This window comes from Chanodichthys erythropterus, chromosome 1, assembly GCF_024489055.1.
Source record: "Chanodichthys erythropterus isolate Z2021 chromosome 1, ASM2448905v1, whole genome shotgun sequence".
Taxonomy (NCBI): domain Eukaryota; kingdom Metazoa; phylum Chordata; class Actinopteri; order Cypriniformes; family Xenocyprididae; genus Chanodichthys; species Chanodichthys erythropterus.
Genome location: NC_090221.1, coordinates 26012089 through 26038666, shown reverse-complemented (window position 1 = coordinate 26038666; position 26578 = coordinate 26012089). Strand labels below are relative to the sequence as shown.

The 26578-nt window shown below is 36.5% G+C and overlaps 2 protein-coding genes across 4 annotated transcripts in view; both read right to left on the bottom strand.

The window, feature by feature from the left end:
- Positions 1–68: 68 nt before the first annotated feature.
- Positions 69–15151, bottom strand: si:ch211-274f20.2 (calnexin). The gene is made up of 13 exons (XM_067382490.1): positions 14902–15151; positions 14708–14781; positions 9932–9990; positions 9526–9667; positions 9360–9441; positions 8743–8935; positions 8365–8548; positions 4731–4863; positions 4496–4651; positions 2907–3026; positions 2716–2815; positions 2556–2634; positions 69–496 (listed from the first exon to the last, which is right to left on the bottom strand). The coding sequence occupies exons 1-12, from the start codon at positions 14965–14967 to the stop codon at positions 2558–2560; spliced, it is 1386 nt and encodes a 461-aa protein (XP_067238591.1). The 5' UTR covers positions 14968–15151; the 3' UTR covers positions 69–496; positions 2556–2557.
- A 1738-nt stretch (positions 15152–16889) lies between these two features.
- The window catches only part of rps6kal (ribosomal protein S6 kinase a, like), a 54138-nt gene continuing 44449 nt past the window's right edge, over positions 16890–26578 (bottom strand). Inside the window, exons 13-22 of one of the 3 annotated variants that reach the window (XM_067390877.1) lie at positions 25912–26014; positions 25662–25786; positions 24763–24885; positions 24534–24623; positions 24235–24393; positions 23686–23865; positions 23534–23610; positions 20610–20727; positions 18232–18372; positions 16890–18151 (exon numbers count right to left, since the gene is read on the bottom strand). In XM_067390877.1, the coding sequence (XP_067246978.1) occupies positions 18023–18151; positions 18232–18372; positions 20610–20727; positions 23534–23610; positions 23686–23865; positions 24235–24393; positions 24534–24623; positions 24763–24885; positions 25662–25786; positions 25912–26014 (1245 nt within the window). In that variant the 3' untranslated portion in view covers positions 16890–18022. The remainder of the gene's footprint in view (positions 18152–18231; positions 18373–20609; positions 20728–23533; positions 23611–23685; positions 23866–24234; positions 24394–24533; positions 24624–24762; positions 24886–25661; positions 25787–25911; positions 26015–26578) is intronic. The other 2 variants (XM_067390892.1, XM_067390884.1) reach the window with 2 other exon arrangements.

Sequence of the window (26578 nt, the reverse complement as noted above, 5' to 3'; positions counted from 1 at the left end):
CAAATGAACCATTAATGGAATGAGAGAAAAATTTCATCAAATGTATACTTTATGAAGATAATGCATACAGTTAGTGTTGGCAGTTTGGTTCTGGTCTGGGCAAACTCCACATGCCTGTCCATGCAGCTATGCCTGGACAAAGCAGGGAGAGCAGCAAGTCAAACCCTACATATACATAACTACAATTCACAAAATTTAACACAAGTTGTTGTAAATAAGCCAAAATACATGAGGAAGGATGATTACAATGTAACTTAATGGTATTACTTGAAGACAATCACAAGACAGATATCAGATTAAATCACAGATCTCCAGGCTAGGCGGAGTTGGGAGTTAAATTTAATGTGCAGCCAAGCAATAAAAGAGTGGTTGAATGAATTAAGATTTAAATGATCTGGAATTGGTAAATGTCAGAAACAGCTGATTGTCAGCTGATGCAAGCTTGACATGTGGCCTGGCTGAAGTCACTGCTGAAGTTTGCCACTGACTCTGTGAACTGTGAAAATGAAAGAATAATGAAATATACATTTAGCCATTTTGACTGTCAGCATTTATGGAATGATAGAAATATCATGGGTCAAATCCCATGAAAACAAGTCTATATTTATTTGTCGTCCCAAAATCAAAGAATTTTTTTTTTAAATCATTAACAAAACAACATGATAATTTTCCTCTAAATTCACATTACTGTAATGACCACTTAAGTAAAAGTGACATGTAGCCAACTTTTGATCCTTCATCATTGTTTTTTTTTTTTGTGTGTTTATGTTTTTAAGTGACTAAGTGACTACCACTTAGTCACTTAAAAACATGAACACAAAGACGCTGAAGGATCAAAAGTACTTTAATATAACTCTTAGCTAACAGACACACAGGGTAACTTCCACAAAGCATAAACGAGGCAGGACATAATTGAACAGAAACAGAGAGAACTCAAGTACTGGCGATAATGGGGTGCACACAGCTGAACTAAATGACAAGTCAATAAACAACCATGACAACAAACTAAGGGAAACTAAAGTGAAAACAATTTCCAAATGGTGTGTGAGAGTGTGACACTGTCATTGCAGCACTTCCAGGTTTTGCGTCAGAACCCCGACACTCAGCCAGCATTCTGACATAAAATCTGGAAGCGCTGCAACATAAATAGCATAGGAGAATGACAGGGGAGAGATTAATTTGTTGAATAAAGTCGTTATTTTGGGGGGTTTTTTCGCGCACAAAAAGCATTCTTGTCGCTTCATAACATTAAGGTTGAATCACTGCAGACATGTTGACTTTTTGATAATTTTAACAATGTTTTTACTACTTTTCTGGACCTTGAATGTGATAATTCCGTTACTTTCTATGGAGGATAAAAAACCTAATATCTTCAATATCACAAATATCTTAATTTGTGTTAATTTGTTTGTAATTTGTGTCATCCGAAGGTCTTACGGGTGTGAAATGACATGAGGGTGAGTAATTAATGACAGAAATTTAATTTTTGGGTGAACTAACCATTTATGCTTTGAAACCGGGGGCATATGTGCCAAATTCTGCATTGAATACATAAGGGCCCAGTTTCACAGACAGGGCTTAGACTAAACCAGGATTAGGCTTTAGTTCAATTAGGATATTTAAGTAGCTTTTTATAAACATACCCTGGAAAAAAAAAAAAAAAAACATTACTGGTTTGCATCCTGAGACAAAACAATGGCACTGACATATTTTAAGATATGTCAGTTCATGTTTCTTTCAGTTAAAAGAGATCAAACATGCATTTTAGTCTAGGACTTGCTTAAGCCTTGTCTGTGAAACCAGGGTCAAGGGTGTTAAAATATAAAGTATAAAAAGGACAGGGAACTTCAAAATGTCTCTCAATTTTGATTATTTTGTTAATTGAGTATATGGCCAATTATTTTGATTATTAATAAAGTGATCAGATTTTTTTAGGAAGTGATACAAATAGAAATGCTACAGAAATTAACACCTATGAAATATACTGATGTATTCACATATTTATTTAACATAATGAGAGATAATTTTCCTTAATGTCTACTTTCCACTAAATGACGCACACTAAATTATTTATTTCTTAAATACACTGGTTTTAATTGAGAGGGTGAAATATAGCTTCATAACATTTAAATCTTCAATCCTAACATCCTACTATGTTTTGGTGTTATGAAGTCAGTCGGAATACAATCAGTTTCTGTGTTGGTCAATACAAACAAACAAAAGAGTTTTTTTATGAAGACCCCATAAATAGTATTGCAATGCAATTTTTAAATACATTTTGAAAAGTGAACTTAAGAATTTTTAAGGACCTGTGGTACCCTGTACATTTGAGTTTACTGTAATGCTCATTATTCTCAGTGGTGATTCTTAATGTGACAGTAATCAGCTCCCATTTAACAGTAATACAATGATTCTGACAGTATAAGGCAATAGCAAATACTACCATAATGTATTAATATTTTGCAGTTAAACTAGTCTGATGAAATGAGAATCAATCTTTTTTTTGGCGACAAGTGACCAGCACATGAGATTCACCCTGTCTGTATCATACTTACTGTTAACTTGTTATGTCTGAGTTTCTTAGAGCCCTCTTGACTGCTCTGCTTTTAGCCTCAATGCTTGTTTGATTTACACCTTAAAAAAAAAAAGACGTAGTGAATTTTATGACTACTACTAGCACAGTGCAGTTTTGCAGGTCCTGTAAACAACTCTCACCATCATTAGGAGTGATGTGGTCCTCCATGTCCTGATGTCTATCAGCCTGAGGCTCATCTGTTTTTTTATAGTAATAATCTTGATCTGGTGGACCAAACCGCTAAAAAATACACACACATACACAATACTGAGAGAGAGAAAAAAAAAAATCAAAGTAATATTACTTTCTGAATATGTATTTATTTACCTACCTTATTAGGCCACATGAAACTAACAAAGAGGATGATGGGAAGGCCCACAGTGAACACATAGACACCCCAGAGCCATGGCCGCTTGACTGTTGCCACCAATAGCTTTTCAATCATTCCAGGCTACAAGAGGACAATGTTAAATAGATGTGTTCAGTTTACTGTTAATTATTTAAAAACATAAAAATTGGTTCAAATTTCTTTGATTGTAAGTGAAAAAGTAACTTTTATCCTGGACTTGGTCACCATTTCTTCACATTTTGTCTTCACTAGATCATTTTAATTGGGTGTGTCAGAAGAAAATTCATGAATGCATGTGTTCTCAATAATGTGAGCTTATAAGAGCTGCACACATAAATATTAAGAAAGAAAATGAGAAATGCAGTTTTCAATAGCATGTCACCACTGCAGGACAACTCAGCTACCCAAATATCACAGATACTAGTTAGTTAAAGGATCATGGGACTGTTTAGCTGCTGCTTACTAGGGCTGGGAAAAAATGGATTCACCTAACTATCACAATTTTTTATTATTAATTATTATTTTAATTCCAGAATCAATATTAATTCATAATAAATTGTTTTATTTTAGGAGGTGGAGGAAAGTTACCTCTTTTATTTCAGCAGGGTGATATGTGTTGTATCAGTACTGGTACAACTGGTACTTGACTGGTACTCTTACTAGTGGACACAAGAAAGCGAAAAATGGCGGATGGAGAGACATCTACAGATATATACAGCATATACCATCACAGACGGAGTTTCACATTTGCGCTTGGGGGGTGACAGGCCACGAGCGCACCTGGGGGATTGGTTGTTGTAATATTTTGCATGTTCAATTCTTACTGATATCTGATATGTCGAAAACGCAAAACATTTCTTGGCTCGTCACATTCGGTTATGAGTTACCTGAATAAAATGTAAATTATACCATAATTTACATTCAAAACAGTGACATTTCTTAAAAAGTTGAGTTGCCTGCATCCCTGGATATTACTTGTCGGTTGTTCAGCATTCCTCTAGTAAAACAGTTAAATATCAATGTTTAGCTGCTACTTTCCATGCACTCTTTCAGAGGTAAACTAAAGCGTTGTACTTCTTCTGTAAACAGTAATACCCGCCTTCTTTGATTTGAATGGCCATCTCACTCATTTTGACACTGACACTGTTAGACTGTTGAGACAGAGCAACCTAAAAACTTTTAAAACTTTTTATCCAAATAACAAACAGAGCTGTGTGTAATGGAGTGCAGAGAAGCATCATATCAAATACTAAGGGACAATTTGGCCATTCCTAATTTTTGGGGAGACTTGTCCCTCTAAATGTCTATGGTGGCTATATATCTAACATATACTCTGCATTTCATACAGTTAAATATATCATATCTTCTACATTTCAGATTTATAATAAACGACTGATATACAAATAGTCAAAAACTCACATTCTACTCACTAAAATGTGAGTAGAATGTTATTCGCACAAAATTATAAATGGTTCTGGTATGGGGGGGCAAAAAGCAAATAAAAAACACCATACATAGCAATATCGAATTGAATTGAGAGATAGCTGTGTCATCCCAGCCCTAGTTCTTACTGGCTGGCGCCATGTGTCTTCTGTCCAACGCCTGGCTACTTCCAGACTATCACAGAGCAAGATGTTGTCAAACATCACATCTCCAGTGAGGGTCCACAGCTCAAATCCTACAGCAGCGACAGGGCTTATTGTGAACGGCTGCTCTCCTCTGCTGCCCTAACACAACAACCAAAGAAAGACAATGATGTACTGCACATGTCAAATGCAAATTAGATATTTAGGAGTGTGAGCCTACTTTTTCATTAGGGTTTCTGCTGGGTTGGTTCTTTGGCTTGGAAAAGGCTGGATTTGATAATGCAGGATGAGATAAGCGCTCACAGTCAGAGGCCTCAGTACAGTCATTCTGCTGTCCTTCCACGCCATCTGACCTGTTCAAAGGAGGAAACAAATACACATAAACATGACTATAGATTGATAAAGAATACTTTGGTTGCCCAGTGGCTTGTAATGGACAAACATAAGCTCAAGTCAAGTTTATTTATATAGCTCTTTTTAGCTTTACAAAATCAAGAATATGCATATGTTGAATATATTCAATGACTGACTAATGGTAATACACCATACTTATGTACTTATGGTTACTACACATATATTGAATACATTTTGGGTAAATCACAATATCTCAAATGTTATGATGTATATGATAATTAGTGTTCAAAGCATCTTATTGTATCAAATTTACACAACCATTCAAAAATTCCAAATTCACCAAGAATTTAAAAGAAAATTATTCTTTTGTTCACGAATGGACCCCTTTTCACAGATTATGCATTTCCACAGCTATCAACATAAAAAAAAAAAGTTAAAAAATAAAATAAAATATATATATATATATATATATATATATATATATATATATATATATATATATATATAGTGTGTGTATAATATATTTTTTTTTGTTTGTGTGTGTCCCTTTAATTGCAAATGAGCTAATGCTCCTGGCCCACTTTCAAGAAGACAATGATGCCTACAGAGCCAGAGAATATATGCTACTTGGAGACAGAACAGGTGTAGTTTAATTTAATTACGGTTATAAATTATGTTGTCATCTTGCTTTTATCCACTATTAGTACAAACCTGTTTTAGTGGACCCCATCCGAATGATGGCCAAAACTTTACTGATGAGTTTTATCAAGTTTATTGTACATCACACAAAAGATGAAGCATACGTTTTCACTCCAGAAAATCAAAATGTCTTGACCCCGCCCATCTTGTTACCCGATTATTGGTTCATTTGCCCTACCTGTCCTTCCTCATTACCTTTCTTGTTTGCTCTCCTATTTATTCTCCTTGTGTTTGCAGTCCTGTGCTGGATCTTTGTCATACATTGAGTGTTCCCTTGTGTGTTTCCTTGTTCTAGTCAAGTCTATTCTAGCTGCCTGTAATGTTTTCCCCTTCAGGGTAGTTTTTGTTTGTGTTTTGTTTTATTTTTTATTCTTAATAAAAGCAAATTATTTTGTGATTGAGTCCTCGCTTCATCACTTCACCCACATCCTTGACAGAACGATCCAGAAAAATGTTTTCCTCTTCCCATCTCCTTGCCCTTCTGCTCAGCAGATGGTGGATAAATGTGGATCAAGCTCCTTTCTCTTCGGCAAGGGGATGCCGGTGTGAAGGAGTCTGCTAACCAGTTTGTGTTTAGAGAGGAGGGGCTCAACATCAGCGATGCAGCGCTCAAGGACGTTTTTAACAGCAGCCTTAACGAGCCCGTCAGCGCCTGGGAGATGCGAATGCTGGGGATTTTGTCTTTCTGGCAGTTTGTGGGGTATGTATACAATCGGGGAGAAGAGGGTGCCCATCAACCTCTTGGCCTGCCTCCCATTCCCCTCACAAACTTCCAAGTTCCTAGCCCTCCGATGACCCCTTTGGGATAGGGAGGTGGAAAAACAGGTCTGCCTCATCTGCCACCTGCTCAGAGGTGGCTGAGCCCACTGCAGCCCTTCCAGTGATGGTTGTGACCTCTGCAGTTTCCGCTGAGGCCCCAGTGGTGACTGAAGATGCTGCAGCACCCCCCAAGGCGACCAAAGATGCTGCAGAGCCCCCAGACGAGACCACAGATGCTGAAGCGCCCCCAGAGGTGGTAAGCTCCTTACCACTGCCTCGCTCTCGCAAACGGAGGAAGAGGAAAAAGGCTTCCTCTGTTTCACCTGGTCAAGTGGTCCTGGAAAATGCACTCAGGTTCTTCTGACCAAGGACCAGTCTGCCAGCCTGAGTCCACTGCCAGAGGCCATCCCAGAGCCACCCGATCTCCCTGATATGGCCATGAAGGCCATCACCGAGCAGTCTGCTCTCCCTGATACAGTCACGGAGACTGTCACCGAGCAGCCCAATCTCCCTGATATGGCCACGCAGACCATTGAACCCACTCTCTCCTGCTATGGCTTTGCCCTTCTGTGTGTCTGGGCCACACACACATCCTTCCTGGCTTCCTCAGCTCCAGCCCTGAAGTCCCCAGAGTCAGTCACAGCCACAGAGACTGTCCCAGAGTCTGGTCTGGTCCTGTCCCAGAGTCTGGTCTGCCCAGTGCCCACTACATCAGCCGTGCCTCCCTTGGTGTAGTCTTCTTTGTGGGGCTCCCCTTCCTCACTCTGATTCCAGTCATGTCAGAGTCTGATCTACCTGTCCTGCCCAAGCCCTCTGCCCTGCCGACCCCACTCAAGTTTCCTGCTCTGCTAGCCCCACTCAAATTTCCTGTGCTGCCGGTCCCACTCAAGCTTCCTGCTCAGTCAGCCCCAGTCAAGCCCAAAGACTTACTGGCACCATCCTGGCCCATGGCCAGGACTTCAGATCTGCTGGAGCCCACCAGGTCTGTCCCTTCGGCCCCATCCTGGCCGTCTGCTGGGGATCCTGATTGGCAGGAGCCTCCTTGTTCTGTCCCTCTGGCTCTGTCCTCCGCTAGGACTCCAGACCTGCCTGAGCCTCCCTGGCTCAACCCTCCTGTCCCTCCCTGGTTCATTCTAAAGACTTCTTGTACTGTCATGCTGTACTGTCTCTGTTGTTTGACCCCTTCTGTCTTGTCATGTTAGTGTGCTAGTCGTGTGATGTTATGTTCCTGTTGGTGTTCCTCATTGGGGATGCCATATCTATAGAAAATGCAATCACAAAGGATATATAAAACTAAGAAATCATTCTAATTTGATTAGGAATTAGGCTTAAAGAATTATAAGTAACATTCTGCTGTTGAAGAGTGTTGTGACTGCAGTGCTCAGTGCATTAAATCATAAACTAGATCAACCATCGATCAACAAATTAAACTCATACTGTCAAAAATAACTAAAACGTCATTCGAATTTGACAAATAATCAATTTTCTTGTCCCTAACAATCAACATAATGCATGGGGAATCAAAATTAAATTTGATTGTGAATCTAATTGTTCTAAACTTGCAAAAGAAAAAAAAAAACTTTTGAATTCAATTAAAAACGTAATCTCAAATCAAATACGTTTACTTAAAGACTGCATGATCAGTATTAAGTTTCATTTCACATATGGCACGTTGATATACAAATTTTGCTGATGTAACTTCATTGTTCACTCAAAATTTGGAAGGTCTTGCAGCTGTTTTACTTTAACACTCCTAAATTAAAATAAATATTTCAAAAAGTAAGTCTAAAATGTGTCTAATATTATTCTAAATGCTCTCTGAAGAAAAGCTTTATCAGATTTTAGAGAACTGTCAGAGACAGCACCCTTGTTGAATGTTCAATGAGAGTAAATGTTGGTTTCCTCCCCAAGTGCAAATTAGGGACTTCATCTGTGACTGAAGATTGGTTAAACTGACTTAGGACTTAATAGGTTTCAAAACACTACTGCACAGCTATTACAACTCATCTCTCAGATTAGTTGTGTATAAATAATCTGCATACCTTTCATGTTCCAACTTTAGGTCGGAAGTTTGAAACCCATCCATTAAGGCAGCATTAGATGAGTATTCAGGTTCCTGTGTTTCGTGAGGAGATGCAACTAGTGGGTCCATATCTTCCAAAAGACTGCCCTTGTTAATAAGTGTCAGGTCAATGAAGATTTCAAAAGTGTTGTCAGGATATATGTCTGAAAAGAAAAAATTCACTAAAATAAAATTGCAACCAGGATGTCATTATGCAAGATTAGAAACTTTTCATACAAGATTTGATATTAAAAATTAAGCTGTCTAGTTTATTGGAATGTAAACTTACTTACTGCAAATAACAGTATTGATTTGAACATGAAGTCACTGAACATGTATTTCTTTAATGTCTACTCACTTAAAGTGTAGAGATGTGGACGCCGGTCAATAAAATATTCACTAAGATCCATTTCTGGTTGCCGAGCGTGTTTTTCCTCATATGTCCCTGTGATGGAATTGCGATGACTTAAGATGAAATGTACCTTGTGTGTGCTGCCACACTTGTCTGGACCAAACATAATTGTGTATGGGGTTGCATCACTGAACTGGCTCTAAAATGACAATGACAACACTATTATCATGGCAGTGTATTCTGTCTGTAGAAAAAGCTGGGTTTTTTTCTTGTTAAAATGTAAAGATTTGACTGTCTGTTGCTTTACTGTTTGTTTCATTTAATTAAACTGTTCTTTCCCCTGGTTTCACAGACAAGGCTTAAGCTAGTCCTAGACTAAAATTTTTGAGCTGTTTTAAGTAAAAGCAACTCGCACTGGCATATCTTAAAATATGTCACTGCCATTGTTTTGTCTCAAGATGCACATCAGTCATGTTTTTTCCAAAGTACGTTTATAAAAGCTACTTAAACAGCCTAATTAAACTAAGGCCTGTCTGTAAAACCGGGCCTTAGTGTTTTAAAACACTAAGCTAAACCTGTTCCAGTGCATAACAATATTATGTATAATGAAATGTAGGTATTACCAAACGGAGATCATCTGAATGAGAAAGCAACTTAATGTAGGCTCCACCACAATCAACCACCTTTTGGAAGAAAACTTCATACCTGCAAAAGTTTTCAAAAGAAGATTTAGTCAAGCAACTTAATTTGTGTTTTAAGGATAATGGCTGATTGATCAAAATATCTTACTGTAAGCAAAGAGGTTTGTCTTTAAAGTAATACACTTTCCGCAGGTATGCAGATATGGCGTGGTGTCTACCAGGGGATTTGAGGACTAGGCCTCTGTTTCCCAAAAATCTTGGTTCACTTGTTTCCTCTACAACCCACTCACCTGTATAAAATAAAGATTTTTCATATTGGCATGTATTTGGTACGTGGCATTGTAAAAAGAATGATAATAGACTATACAGTACAGTCAGCAGGTCTTTACTGCATAATAAACCCCTTGCTTCAGACCCCCATCTCGTCTGGATCATCCTTCAGGGGGTTATTTTGTTGTAATGAATAACTGACTGTATAACTCACATTTCAACACTGCTACATTGTTTTGTCATAAGTTTCAATATTCAAATTTATATTCACAAAATGCAAATACCATTATATTTGAGAAGTTTCAGTTGCTCATCTTTCACCACTTTGGACAAAACCCAGTTTCTTCAGTGCAAACAAGGAGACAGGGAATAGCATTTGATGTTAATGAGCAATCAACACTTAGTAACTAGACACAACAGTGATTAACACATCTAACGTAACAAATGTTTTATACTCTTAATATGGGTGCTTCTGCAACTATGGTCACTTTTGACTCTCCCAAATAAATAAATAAATAAATAAAAACGTTAAATTTTCATTTTAACCACCACAGTCTGTAATGCATTTAAAAATGTACACAAAATTGCATGTAGTCATTAAGACTTTCTGGAACATAATTTTCATCTCTTCTTACCATATGTCCTTACTGCAACATTACAATAACATTAATTTTATTCACTTTTCTTTTTTTAATTTCTATGAAAATGACAAAGACATTTAAATGGTTATTTTCAAGATTTGTGCATTTTTGTAAATACTGATATTAAAAATAATTTAAAATTAGATTTTACGATTTTCGTTATGCCATGGGAAATTTAAACAGTAGTCTTAGATATCAATTGTTTTCATACATGCAAAAGATAAAGTATTTTTTATTTTGTATCAGATATGTACAATAACAATTGTAAAAATAATAAAATGAAAAAAATAACATTACAATTTCTAGAATTCAATATCAATAGTACATTGATAACTCATTTAATGTGATAGTTTCAGTCTACTACTATATCTATAATGCAATATATTGTTAGTCCTGAGATTCTTCACATCACTGAATAAATAGATCACAATTAGTGTTTGGATTTCCAAATGGTCTGGTGGTAGAACTTTTGTTAAGCGTGTCAAAGGTTCCGGGTTCTAATCTGCCCTCGTATTTTTTCCTCATTCAAATCAAAGATGTTCATCAATGTTTGTATATCAAGAGCAGTTACAAGTTTGTGTGCATTTTGTTTTGATTTCCTAGATATATCCAAGAATGTTTAAATCCAGAGAAATAAGCAATTTTAACCAGGACATGGATCGTGTCCATGCGTCGCCTGCTATCAGTGACATCATACCTGATACTCGATTTGCAGTTTTATTTTGGTAAAAACCATGGAAACACCAAAGACGCTTTAATATATTACACATTTTATTAGACATGGAACAACTGTACACATTTATAGACAGAAAACTAATCATTGTTATATAGCTCAAAACGTTTAGTCTTTTTGTTTAAATCTCATTAAATCTCTTTTTCTTTTTTTTTTCCGTGAACATGATTTACCATGCCTCAGACAAAAACACTATTTTGTCAAGTGGCTAACATAGCATAATCAAATGCAGCTTTATTTTTTTTAGTAACAGTAATACAGAATTTTCTCTGTCATACAATATGTTTTAAAATGATTTGCATTCCACTTAGCAACACAAGCCATCCAGCATTTATTAATATGACATTCTAATATCAACCTAGCTTACTGCAGTGTGCAATTGTCTCATAGCAGCCGCAGAGCAAACGCACAGAGAAACGTTATTACATCATTTTAAACACACTCAAATGTATCTAATATGATAAAACAGCACTATTACCCCACATAGGCTTGACAGAAGAAGCTGATGTGGCGTCTGTGGCATAAAAAGTTCCAAACTCAATCTCGGTGTCATACGCCTTTGTTTTGAATAGGCGACCTCTAGTGGCAAAAAAATTACTTATTGTGTCTTTAGTATTTGCAATATACACTTGTCAGCCATAGGATTAAAACCACCGGCCTAATACAGGGCTCCAGACTTACAGTAGATTTGAGAGCAGTGGCACTGGTGCCACTAAGTTCTACAGAAGGTGGTAATTTAATCATATTAATATTGTTTTGAATTAATACATGCAGTTAATAATAATATCACATTTATTCATTGGAAATTTGACAGAAAAAGCACTGAGCTTGAATTGAGATGCAGGTAAAAATTAATTTATTTACAGTAACGTGCAAAAACATTTTTATTGGGAAAATGTAAATATTTTACTCTCAATAAATGTACTGAATCGACCTTCAGTGATTATAAAAGGAGCACTCTTTCCTTGCTTTCTGTGTAATTCTGGGTAATTTCATTTCTTTTTTTAAAGGTGCCCTAGAACGTTTTTTCACAAGATGTAATATAAGTCTAAGGTGTCCCCTGAACGTGTCTGTGACGTTTCAGCTCAAAATACCCCATAAATCTTTTTTAATTAATTTTTTTAACTGCTTATTTTGAGGCATAATTATAAATGCGCCGATTCAGGCCGCTGCCCCTTTAAATCCTCGCTTTCCCCGCCCCCGAGCTCACAACTACCTTAAACAGCAAAAATAAAGTTCACACAGCTAATATAACCCTCAAAATGGATCTTTACTAAATGTTTGTAATGCAGGCTGAATGCATACACATCGGATCATGTGAGTATAGTATTTATTTGGATGTTTATATTTGATTCTGAATGAGTTTGAGGCTGTGCTCCATGGCTAAAGCTAACATTACACACTGTTAGAGAGATTTATAAAAAATGAAGATGTGTTTATGAATTATACAGACTGCAAGTGTTTAAAAATGAAAATAACGATGGCTCTTGTCTCCGTGAATACAGTAAGAAACGATGGTAACTTTAACCACATTTAACAGTACATTAGCAACATGTTAACGAAACATTTAGAAAGACAATTTACAAATATCACTAAAAATATCATGTTATCATGGATCATGTCAGTTATTATTGCTCCATCTGCCATTTTTCGCCTGTTCTTCAGAGTTCTTTTAAACAAATGAGATTTACATAAGAAGGAGGAAAAAATGGTGTTTGAGACTCACTGTATGTCATTTCCATGTACTGAACTCTTGTTATTCAACTATGCCAAGGTAAATTCAATTTTCCATTCAATGGCACCTTTAAGTGTTTGTTTGCCTATAAGTGTTAGTTTTCCTTCATCTTTAAACTTTTAGTTTTACAAATCATTACATTAAAAATAACATTAAAATTGGATAATATTTAGAGTTTTTAAGAGCTGGAAAAAGTGTTAAGCACTTTAAAATGTCCTTTAAAAGTGCTTGAATTTCACTCTCAAAAGTTTGCATGAAGCCTGAATTTCTGCCACATTACAATGTTTCTCATATGAAACAAAAATATAAGCAGCTCTTATCAGTTGTTTGTCTTATCACAAAATTTAGTGGCACTGGCAGAAAAAAAGGTTGCAAAATGCGACCATTTAGTCGCAGTCTGGAGCCCTGTAATATCATGTAGGTTCCCGTCATGCTGCCAATTGCAGCTCTGATTCGTCCAGGCAAGGACTCCACAAGACCTCTGAATGTGTCCTGTGATATCAGTTTGCGAGGATGGGCCTTTTTCATCAAGCACATAGATGCTCAATCGGATTGAGATATGGGGAATTTTCAGGCTAAGGCAATGCCTTGAACTCTTTGTGGCAGCTATCTGGCAGCTAACAAGGTCTGATACATTTAGTTTTGACTTTTAGCACCTATACTGCACATATATATACACATGATGTATTCAACAGTAATATAAACTTATTTTTTAAATGTAGTTTAAAATACACAGTTGCTGTGCTGCATAGTAAGAACACACAATAATTACTTCAAAAGAAAAGATGATCTTTATCTTATTTTTCTGGATCTTGTGAGTGGCCTAATGTGGGTTGCCTAATCTGTCAACCATGTGCTCATGTGATAATTTCTGTTTCCATAGACACAAGATGTGTTTGGCGTCGAACAAATAAAAAAAAATCCAGTTGTGGTAGGGACTCAAAAGTATGGGACAGGTGTATTTAGATGAAAAAAAAAAAAAAAAGCTTATAAATAAATAATAAACAAACTCAACATTTCAAAATTAATTTGAAATAAAGTCATATTGTCAAAGAATTAGCTCATTTGCATATTTCAGCATTGCGAACACAGTTGTGGGACACTGTGTTTATATTTATCAATCATCATATGACAAATTTTAACCTAAATCTAAAATTTTACTGCTGGAACTTTAAAGTGCCCATAGTAGCAGAAACACCCATATATAGGGGAGACCGGGGAGTGTTGTAACATGGGATCAGTTGTAACACTGTCAGTTTACCAAGTCAGCATAGAGCGGTGATGTCACCAACATCATACACTTCCATCACCTTTTTGAGCTGACAGGGGAAGTTTCATGTGACTGTGAGTAACATTGTAGATTTGATGGAGAAAAAAAAAAAAAAAATTCAGGAAGGACAATTATTTGACTTACATAAAGTAGCGGTTTCTCTCAATTTGATGCTTTTCATTCATGCTAACTTTAAACCCACATGATAAAATGTGTGCTTTAAAGTCCAAATTTAAAGAAATACTATGTTTTTTGTTTGTTTGTTTTGTTTTTTTGTCACTTTTAATTGTTCACTTTATTCAAAAGTGATTATTCTTTGTTCTTCATAAATTCTTGCATAAATTAGTGTGGATCTTATTTCAGCATTGTGCTCTCATTGTTACATCTATCCCCAGCTTGTGTTACAACTCACCCCTGTAGTGGAATAGGTTGTAACATCTAGGCCTAATTCTTTGTATTTGACATTAACTCACATACTCTGTGATTCTGGAAGCCTACATGTCCAAGTGAGTTTTATTTGTAGTAGTCAAATATGGTTACCGTGTATCAAAGTTTGAGAGATCTAGCTCATACAACCACTGAGTTACTGATGCTTTTACAAAAAGTTTTACTTTCATCCCCGGTCTCCCCACTATAGTATGTATGTTGTCAGTCAGAGACTTTCGGGTTTCCGAAACCAACCTGTCTAGACTTCTTGCGTCAAATGGCTCAGCGAAATAAGCCTTGTCTGGTATTGCGACAGGTCTGTAAGCGTTCTGAATAGCAAAGTTAGTTTGAACAGGTTTGAAAGCAAAAGCAGCTGTAACAAGACTCTTTATATATGTGAATACGTGTTACGTTCATTGGTCACAATGCAATATAACCTTTATATTTACCTGTGATCCATTGATGTGAACGAAACACAAACAGAAGCCAAAGAACAAAGGCTGATATCGCATCATATCTGTATCTGTGTGCAGGAATCGTCTGAGAAAGGTTAGGCTTGATGAAAATCCTTATTTCTGTCTATCTACTGTAATTTTAACGATTTAGATTATATGCTTTACATCATCTTCCTGTATTCGTAAACTTGGACTTTGATCTCTGTCCTTTTGAACTCTTGTGCATTACCTATAAGATGGCCAAGGTGTGAAGTGTTTAAATAAGGAATCATTGACGAGGGACCGTTGATTTATTCACTGCACATGCGCGTGGAATTAAGAATTTTAGTTCCTGCTCCTTGTTTTTCAGCAGGTTTAATGGATTTTTTTTGTTTTACTAGTCGTAGGCCTACTACTATACAACATTGGTTTCATTTCTTTGGGCTTTTCCTTTGTACCTTGCAATGCTTTAAAACTGTATTTCATTAGTTATCATGTGCTGAATACGTCTGCCCGTAACATCTGAAATAAACCTGTAGCCTAAATAAATATGTTGTCCACAGATACATTTGTAACCTGTGCTGGTGTGTTGATCCATATAATCTGTTAACTTACCCTGTTGCGAGCCAGACTATTCAACATTCTCCATATTCGCTGGTTGTAAAAGGCATACAGTGCTGACAAAATGTTTTTCTTTTTTTTTTTTTTTTTACTTTTAACAAATATAAATTCACAATTTAAAATTATTACAAGGTTTAAGGATTCACCTGCACAGAACACCTGAATGATTTTAGATATACTGATTTCCAATAGCAGAGCAGACAAAGAATATTCTTAAAGACTCAATTAAATCTGCTCATCATATAAAGCAATCGTGTCTCTTCAGAAAATTTGGATTAAACTGCTCAATATTAATTATTTTACGAACTTATGAAATTTCTGAAGCGTCAGTGGTGGTTGCATAGTGGTCTGTGGAGGTACATAAATCAGATTTCATAAAAAAAAAAAAATCTTAATTTGTGTTCTGAAGATGAACGATAGCAAAGTCCATTTAAGACTAAGTGTTATTAATGATTAAGTGTTATTCTATAGTCTTTGACGATAGTCTTACAGGTTTGGAACAACATGAGGGCGAGTAAACAATGACATACTTTTCACAACCCTTTAACTTCTATAGGGGTGTGGGAAGGTCCGGTCATTGGTTCTTCACAGGATGACAGCAGTTGTAGGTGATTCCTTTGATTGTGCTGTTGTTGGAAAGACCAAAAGAGATTATTTCTCTTAAGTACCTCTTTCCAGTACTTAACTGGGCACACTGATTAAGCTTTGTGTTCATTTACAAACCAATTTCTTTTAGTTGAAACTAGTTTTTTTTTTTCCTTTACAATTAGTGCTACCCTATCTCCTTTTTTATGTAACTGTACTAGATTCAAAAAAGTTTTTACATGGATTTCGCTTTGTGCACAGTGTTGTCATGCTGGAATAAAACAGGACACTCTACAAAACTGCTGCGACAAAGTTGATAGCATACAATTCTCTAAAACAGGGATGAGCAACTCCAGTCCAGGAGGGCCAGTACCCAAGGACTATAATAACGTTATTGTATGGCGTAACATTAAATGGATAGTTCCAATCACTCACTCACTCACTCACCCACACACACGCCATCATTTACTCACCCATGTGCATGTTCCAAACCTTTATGACTTTCTTTGGTTAGATTTTTCAAGTGTTTGAATAGGGTTTGAGATCAACTCTGCAGGAAAGTGGCCTTTGAGGGACAGAGTTGTCCATCCCTGTAATAAGTGGTGTCCAAATACTCCTGGACATAGCGTGTCTCCTGGTTTTGTAATTATTTTAGTGTAATTGCATGTTTCTTGTTTGTCATAATTGTAGCCATTTTTGTACAAGAAAACAAACAAACAAAAAAATCTAACGCACCATGATTATTGGCCTCCATAAGAGACTTGCATCAGATGTTTGACAAATCAAAAGGTATTTCTACAAATTTCTGTTTGATCCCGTTTTTGGCTGAATTAACACACACGAAAAAAAACATCATGTCAATAATGTTCTTTAATGTCAATATGTACATCACCTGAAAGAAAAAATAAAATTTTAAAAATAAGTGAAATAAATACAATATGATACAATTTCCACAATGTCTTTAAAAAGTTGTATGGAATATTTTTTCCCTCCATCTGGAGCAGAGAGATGTGATTTCATGGATTCAATCTCATCTACATTCATTCACCTCATTCAATTTTATAAATATAGATTTATTTCTTCACCTTTTGCTCATGTACTACCCATTCAACAAAAGGCAAAGAGCGGTCTGAGACGGGAACAGATGGAGGGGGAGGAAACGTCTCACAGAAGCAACGACCTGCCAAGCCTCAGTGCAAATGTGCTCAAGGTTCCACACAAACGTAATGAATGAGTTTATAATACATCAAGCTAAAGAAACGCATAACACTGAGTGCGTCTGAGGTAATGCCATGTGGTTCGCAACACTAACAGGACAAAAAGTGGCTTAGAAATGGATAATGTGCAGGTCATCATTATATCTTGTATAAAGAAAACCAAGCCAGCTTTTAGGACCCTTAAGATGGTTTGCACAGTAACGTTCTTGACAATTAAGCACATTTAAGGTTCCTTTCCCCAATTCTCAGAAGAGAGAAACAAATCCTATCCCCTTCTCATACATTTAATGTGGAAATACAAGTTTCATTTCAACCTTAAAGTATTTAGAAGTACCACATATTTAATTTAATGAAAAACAAAAAAAACCCTGATGATATTCATTACTGTACACCAGTTATAGGAAGTCTGAGGAAAAGGGCTTGAATGTCATGAAATGTTCTTAATGGTCCTAAAAACAGGCGCTTGATGACCTAGACATTTCTTCATGAAATCTGTGTTTCCATTGGGCAAGAACATTCGAACGGCTAGCTAATGCGTGAAACACTTCAGACACTATGGAGAAATGGAGCTGGTGTTTTTCACTCTACCAGAGAGAAACAGAGGGGCTTTCGTGCGTTTCCTTCAAAATGTCGTGCACTCCCTGAAGCATCAAGTACAAGAACTCGAGAGGAAATCCCAACCGTTGGAGACAAGCATGGGCACATCACGCACTTCAGGACATGTCTGTAGACGTCAGCTTCTTCATGTTCCTGCGCTGAGCTAGACTGGAGGCAGCTACGGGTTCCAGAACCGGCTTACATGTCTTGTGGTTCAATGCAGAGTATGTGGCAGCCATCGCTCCCTACGAGAGACACCGTCAAACTCAAGCAGCACTTCAATCTAAAGACCGGGCATGGAATCAAAATGAAACTCAAGCCATACCTTGACCAAATGAGGTGCTTCGTGACGCGTGAGCTGAAAGTGTGGGTTCTGGTCCCGGCAGGCGATCCACGAGTGTTTCAGTACCTGTTCTGCTGAGTATCGCTGATGAGGGTCCACGTGCAGCATATGAGACAGCAGGTCCTGTGAACACACAATGTCTCAAAAGTTCCACTTGCTTAAAACACCCAGAGTGTGTCTAGATACTGATGGGATTTCTATACACTGCTCCTGAAAAGCACTCAAACGACCATACAAATGGTGAACGTGATTTTTCCTTGTAGAACCTGTTCCTGGATCAACAACCTTGTTGATCTTGCAACAACATTTCTAAACAACCGATCATATTAGGAATAGGTATAGGGATATGTTTACCGTTAAAGACCAGTTTAGGCTTACAACAAGGGTTAGGGGCTTCTACAACCATCAGGTTCAGGGGTAGGGACAGGGTTAGGACTATGATTCTGAACAGGAATGTTGTTCAAGGATCAACAAACTCAAGTTTATTCAGCAAATATTCTGGCCCTTATTAGCTTTAGTTTAAATGCATGTGCTCCTCTGAACTAGTGCTATTGACATCCAATCAATTGCAACCACTGTAGATTGTTATATTATGTACAATTATGTAGTTCAAGAAAACAACTGGATTGATGTGAACAAAATTTGACAACAATAGTGCCCAAAGATACCCTGCAGAAGAGAACATGTGATACTCTTTCCTTCTAATCTAGATCTTCAAGTAAAGTCTTGAGAAGTTGCATGCTGTGGAACAAAATGTGCAACATCAGTGAGGATACCTATATCTGCTCCAAGTTGAATAAATGTAACAAACGTTTCTGTTTGTATGCATTACGAATGTGTGTGTTGATTCAGGTCACAGTAGAAAGAAAGTAACAGACTCACAGTACAATAGTGGAGTACGTAAGGTTTATATGAACACCAGATTCAGCACCATCAGATCAAAATCATGTTCCAGCATACATGGTGTCATGAAGGCCTCTAAGCACCACAAATTTAGGTGGGCCAGACTCCTAAATTTGTAGACTTGTAGTACTTTTGACGTAGAACCCGGAAGCTTTGAACGTAAACAACATAGGATAATGACAGGGGAGAGATGAATTTGTTAAATAAAGTCGTTCCTTTTGTTTTGTTTTTGTGCACAAAAGTATTCTTGTCGCTTCATAACATAAAGGTTGAACCACTGTAATCACGTTGACTATTTTAACGATGTCTTTTCTACTTTTCTGGAGCTTGAATGACAGTAATTACGTTGCTTTCTATGGGGGATAAAAAAAACCCTCTTGGATTTCATCAAAAATATCTTAATTTTTGTTGTGAAGATTAGTGAAGGTCTTATGGGTTTGAAACGACATGAGGGTGAGTACTTAGTAACAGAAATTTCATTTTTGGGTTAACTAACACTTTAAGCTATTTGATTAATATATAATTAGGATTAAACATTTGTAAATATCACATTCAAATTGCTGAACACACAAATGCACTTTCTACACTTTTCAGCCTGAGGGTGTAGGTCTAATGTTGATTGACAGGCTCGACACATGCATAGAATGCTGTTTTAGAATGCATACCTTAATACAGAATTTATTGTGTTTGAATGTTCACTTAGAATGTTATGGTTTATGAAGGAAAGTGAATCCAAACATAACACAAACATAAAGGATTCACAGGCTATATTCACATAAGTATGTTTAATGTAAAGGATTTATACTTTTACTACTTTGCTACTTCACAAACCCCCTGTTAAAGAAGAACAGATGCTTGCACACTCTGACTTACTAGTTGCTGAAGTGAAGCAGGTTTAACTGAAGGTTTATTTAAGGTAACAAAAACAAGAAGGAAAGAATGAGTTTTTGCCCCAATGGCTCTCAATTAAGGCACGCTGCATTTCCATTTTTTTATGGACAAATTATATATAATGGATATCATAGAATATTGCGCTACTGTATTTTGTTATATATTTTATGTTGCATTTTATTTGATATTTTATATATATATTCTATACGCTTATGAAACTTTTCTTACTTGACTGTTGTGATTTCATAAAACAACCAAAATGGCAGGAGTTTTGCAGTATTACATTTCTGCTTGACAAGACATGTATAGGGTTCCCACACCTTTACCAAATGAATTTCAAACCTTTTCAAATCAAAGGTTTTCAAACCACTCATACTTACTAGTTAAGGACTTAAAAAACAACAAACATTGTAGAGATTGCATTTAAAGTAATTTCTAGTTCAAATATTCTATCTGTAATATAAATTTTAGACCAGAAAAAATTCTGAATCTTCATAATTCTGACATGAATGCATCCTAACTAAGAGAATGGGGCTAATTGTCCTTTTAAAGGATTCCTCTGCTACCTTTGAGGAGTCTGACACAGAATCCCAGTTTCCTCCACTCAGGGAGAATTTTCCACTGCCAATGCGCAACAGAATCTCCTCTGGTGTGTCATTGGGTCCGTTGGCGAAGGGTGTGTATCTACACAGAAAAATAAAAAGATCAAAGCAAAGACATTAATTAGGGTGTGACGAGATCTCGTGTCACAAGATCTCGCAAGACTAAAATGTTACGAGATTTCTCGTCGAGGCGAAAAGTAGTCTCGTGATATTGCCATGACAGAGTGTTAGGATGATTAGCAAAGAATATGCCACCGCTACATTTACATTACACCTCCACTGTCGTTTTGCTTTGTATTTAAATAAAAAACATTTAATTCAGTTGGATAACGGTTGCCGCCGCTCCATATTTACAGAGTACGTGCGATCGTGAAAGTGAAAGTAAACGCGAGCGTGCATTCAAACGCGATTTCAATACCCTGCATTTTGAAAGCGGCTCCCTGATGAATGCAAATATCTCTCAATATGAAAGCTATTTTAGGCTGGGCAGTGTAGTTGTAACCATCTCTTAGCTCGGTATCAAAGAAAAATTTGGTCTTATTGGCACTTTGAATATTGATAGAGTGCGATTATGGTTGCACTTATTGTAATGTGTTACCATAAAATGAATAACAGTTTTCTCTTAATCTTATTAAGCACAAACAATAAGGTTTCATTTCATAACATTAGTTAATGCACTGTGAACTATCATGAACTAACAATGAATTACTATTTTTATTAACTAACATAAAAAAAGATTAATAAATACTGTAGCACATATATTGCTCATTGTTAGTTGATGTTGGTTAATTAATGTTAAAAAAATGAGACCTTATTGTAAAGTGTTACCATTTTTTATTTATTTTTATACTGTTTTATTTCTCAGTTTGTGGAAAGGAGTTCAGTTAGGAGGTCAAAAGTTGTAGAAGCTCATAAATCATGTACAGTAAGGTCTGAAGAGACTGAAATCATACAGGAGAGAAGTCAGTCAGTTGAGTTAGTAGCAAAACCTTTTACAGTGCTTGAGTATTGTTGTCTTTTACTGCATATGATAATTCTCAGAAAGTAGAACTGAAATGACATTCATTACAAGATGATTAGTTAAAACATTTCATATACACCTGCAGAATATTTTTCTAGTCATGTATTTCATCACTGAGGATTTCAGTGTGTGTAAAAATCTTGTCTCGTCTCGTGAGATACCAGTCTCGTCACACCCCTAACATTAATGCATTTTTTTCATGAAAACGGAGAAGACTGTTCAGATGACTGCTTTAATGTGCCAGATTGTGTATTGATGCTGTGATAATTACATTGCTGTGGTATAAATAAGATTCGCCCCTCAAGCATCATTCATCCATGTTTTTGTAAGTTTTGCGATTTTATTTTTTTTTATTTCATAAAACTGCAAGTTAAAACGTTTAATTACATTCTGAATAGACAGTGATTGCTCTCATTTCAAAATGAATATTACCTAGCATAAATTATTTACATTTACAGTCTTATTAAAGTAAACCAGAAAAATAAAATGGCAGATACAACAGCACCCATTTCTGAATAGCCTATAGCAAAATCTATATGGTTTAATGTGAACGGTTATCATACAACACTATACATGTTTCGTATCATTTGAAATGTTAATTAATTTAAGATTTTAGAGATATTTTGCTTTCTGTAATGGGTGTGTCCACCTTCACAGGGTCTTTCATGCAAATGGCCTTCTGTCCCCAAAAGGTGTAAGCTACTCAGTCTAGGACCCTGATTAATGCAAATTCCCATTGTGAACTCATGTTTCCATTTGAAGGAAGTTTCTGTCTTAGTCTGAGTATTTAAAGAGATGTTGCAGGAGACTCAGGGCACGATTCTGTAATCAGATCAGCCCACATTGCTGAGTGTCCTTCAGACACTCAGACAATGTGCATTTTTCTAATGTCAGGTATTCATCTTTTACTTTTTACGTTTCTGAGCATTTGGTGTTTTGTATTGATCATCTTTGAATTGTTTATATAATTGGCATGATAATAAATTGTTACATTTGATTTTATTCAGAAATTATTGACTAATAGATTACGTTAAGTACATAACCCCACAAATCTACGCTCAGGTTAGTAACGGACTAAAATACAGTTTAGGTGGAGCAGTGGGGCACACCAACTGATATTTTAAAGCTCCGAATAACACGTTAGCATTAGTTATGTATACTTCGACTGTGTAGGCTAATAATGTTTATTTTCCTTTTAGAGCAACAGAGTGTTGCTAGATCAATCTAAACAGGGTGAGCCTCAACCTCTAGTTATGGTGAGATTATTCTAACTAAGTGTCTGTGGGTAAACCACTGTGTGATTATGTAAAGTTAACACTAGAGGTAGCTAAATTGGTCAGCCTGATTTTATGGTAATGGTCATGGCCTCTGGTTAAAAGTAATCTTACCTTAATTCGGTGTGTTCAGATCTATGGGGACTAAATAAACGTATTCTAGAATGAGCCAAGTGGGTATGGCCTCTAGAATATTAGTCATCACCTCTGTCTAATGACCAAGACTGACGAGATTGTGAGTATGAGATCGCATGACCAACCAGTGCGAGACTCAAAGCGTTATAGGAATCCGAATGAACGAGTACAATAAGAGTAAAGAGTTAAATAGAATAATCAAATGTCTAGATAAATTATCATATAAATGGTCAATAATAAATAGCCGTTCTACCCTAAATTTGAGGTCATAATAAAATGGAGTCAGATAAAAGTTACATTTTGAATGAAACTACTTTGCCACACTGAAAAGACCCAACGCGCAAGAAACCTTCCCCGTCCTGTGGGAAACCGCCGTTGGGCCAATTGGGCGGCTCAAAACTTTTTTTATGCATTTTCACTTTGTTCGATAACATCATAAAAAAGGGATAAAAACTGACCCCGCCAACATGGTGTAGAGCAGGACTCCCAGACTCCAGATATCACAGGCAGCATCATAACCCTGCCGCATCAGTACCTACAACACAACAGACAAAGCCTGTCAATTCAGTTAAGTGGACATTAAGTATATGTGTAGCAGTTGATTCCTCACTTCAGGAGCAACGAAGTTGGCGGTATAACAGGGTGTCAGCAGCAGTCCGTTGTCTCCTCTCAGCTGTTTGGCAAAGCCAAAGTCACAGATGCGTATGGAGTCAGGGTTTCCTGAATCGTCCATGTAGAGGATGTTGCTGGGCTTCAGGTCCCTATGCACCACCTGCATCAGGAACACAGCCTGTCACAACACCAGTTCATTCCAGTGGCTTCAAATGATTTAATCTTGTAAACAGGGCTGGGTGATATGGATCAATTACATTTTTAAGATAAAAAATGAAGAGGTCTAAAACCGTGGTCCTCAAACAGGGGGCCAGTGACAACTAGGGGACCTAATAAGTCTTAAAAACTTCAATATTTTCGTGCAATCAGGCTCACTAAAAGTGGCATTATTATCTGCCAAATAATAAAACTTGATTTCAACTTGAATTGAGTTATCAAAATGTCAAATCTGCTCTTTTTTCATAAAACGAAAACACATAATGGTGTAAACAAATAAAAAAAAATAAGAAGAAGTGCCAGGACTGTAGAATATGGGTCTGTGCCTCACCCCCTGGCAGTGCAAATAGTCCACAGTTTTGGTGATAGTGTACAGCACAGCGCTGGCCTCTCGCTCAGAGAAGAACTTCTGCCTAAGGATCTTATCCAGCAGCTCACCGCCTTTCATGAGCTCCGTCACTAGATACACGAAACGACCCTCGTCATACACCTGAGTGACACACACACACACACACACACACACACACACACACACACACACACACACACACACACACACACACACACCATGATGCCTTAGTTAGACTAACACAAAGCTGAAAAGTTTGAAATCAGAATCATGTCACTCACATCCTTCAGTGTGATGATGTTGGGATGCTGCCCATACCGCATTAGGATCTCAATCTCCTCCGATGGGTCTCGCTTACTTTTGTCAATAATCTATTACATCACAGCAAAAAAGTTACACCAGAACATAGCATGGACATACACGTTCATGTGAAAGTTGTGTTCAACAGTATCTTCTAGAACAGACTCATTAAGACATCAGAAATTATTATTTTGGGGTGTCATGTCTCACCTTCACAGCAAACTCCATGGCGGTGACCCTGTGTATGCAGCGTTTGCATATGGAGTATGAGCCCACGCCGATGTCTTCCTTCAACTCGTACATGTCACAAAACTGAGCTGAGCCACCATGCATCTGACACAGCACACAAATGCCTTAAAAATCTATATACATACATTTATACATACGCTACCAATCAAAATTTGATATCAGCATGATATATTTTTGTTTGTGATAGCAGATTATGATGTTCACCAAGGCTACATTTATTTTTTATTTTATTTTTTCCTGTGATGAAGTTCCATTTTCTCTGTCTTCACTGGTAATTGTTTTATTATGCTCAAGAAGCTTATTTTTATAATTACAGCTGAAAATGGTTATTGTAGCGTGAAAACCACAGTACAGTGTCTTTTTTTTCTATGCTTTGAAGAAAATTTACTTGAAACATTATAAATGTTATAATGTTTATAGTTATAAGTCTGAATATGTTTATAAATATATTATATATATATATATATATATATAGTTATAACTCTGAATATATAAATGTAAATCTGAATATATAGTTATAAACCTGAATATGTAAATTTAACTAAATATAGTTATAAATCTGAATATATAAATGTAAATCCTGAATATATCGTTAAAACTCTGAATATAAAAATATAATTTTGAATATACAGTTATAAGTCTGAATATGTTTATAAATCCTTAATATATAGTTATAACTCTGAATATATAAATATAAATCCTGAATATATAGTTAGAAGTCTGAATATATAAATGTAAATACTGAATATATAGATGTAAGTCTTGACAGGTACTGTATATACATCTATATACACTTACAAAAAATATAAACAATTCATATATACTGTATATCTAACTGAATTAGAAATACTGTGAATTACCTGTACTATAGGGAGAATGTTGACTAGTGGGGCACTTTTGCTTTCCTCCAGGGAGACTGGAGCAACAAAACTGAAGCCTTTAAAGAGCTGGTGAGCGTTTGCACTGGGGGGAATGCCTGGAGAATCTGCTCGCAAGAAACACACAAATACAACTCAAGTCATCATAGTACGGCTAGCAGATACATGTGTCACATGAGTCAGCACTGACTAGCTCCCATGTAATCTCTCTAGAACACATTCTCCATCATACCTTTGGGAGTTTTGGCTGTGAATTCTGGGTCGAAGCAGAAAGTGTCATCTGGTTTCCCTGCAGCAGGTTTGAATGGAGGCTGAAGTTCTCTTCTGTACAATTTCTACACAACAAAAAAAAATAAATAAATACATGCCACTCCAATAAAATATGTTCCACTTGACACACAAAAATGTAAAGCCTGATCCTTCAAATCATCTACTACTGCTAACCCTTCCTTTTCAAATCTATCCTTATTTGCTATTACTGATGTAATCTAATATACTGATACATTCATGTTAGTCATCAGAAATTACAATTTCAGAAAGGTTCCATTACTTACAACAGTAACTTAAACCAAAGCCACTCGATGACAAGCCTGCAACCATTAGCGTAATGCTGTGGCTGCCAGTACGCAGGAAAGGAGACCAGAGGTTTTTTTTTTTTTTAATCTTTTTTTAAATTGAAGTCATTGGAGAAGAGGCTTCACTATACTGAATAAACTGCTTTTGTGAGGAAACAGCTTATCATTTAATGAATCGACTGCCTGTCTGCTAATCTTCAACATGTTTTACGCTAAACAATACATTTGTTGGGAACGCTATGTAGATTTTACTATAATAAAAAGGTTATTTTATAAGAGAAGGCAGAGTAGGGAATGTCGTGACAGGTAGGACTCATTTACATC

Coding starts and splice junctions, on each gene's coding strand:
- si:ch211-274f20.2 (XM_067382490.1), bottom strand. CDS start 14,967: ATGATGCGATATCAGCCTTTGTTCTTTGGCTTCTGTTTGTGTTTCGTT. Junction 9,442..9,525: donor GACAAACCTCTTTGCTTACA/GTAAGATATTTT, acceptor AAACTTTTGCAG/GTATGAAGTTTTCTTCCAAA. Junction 2,635..2,715: donor CCACATCACTCCTAATGATG/GTGAGAGTTGTT, acceptor TTTTTTTTTAAG/GTGTAAATCAAACAAGCATT.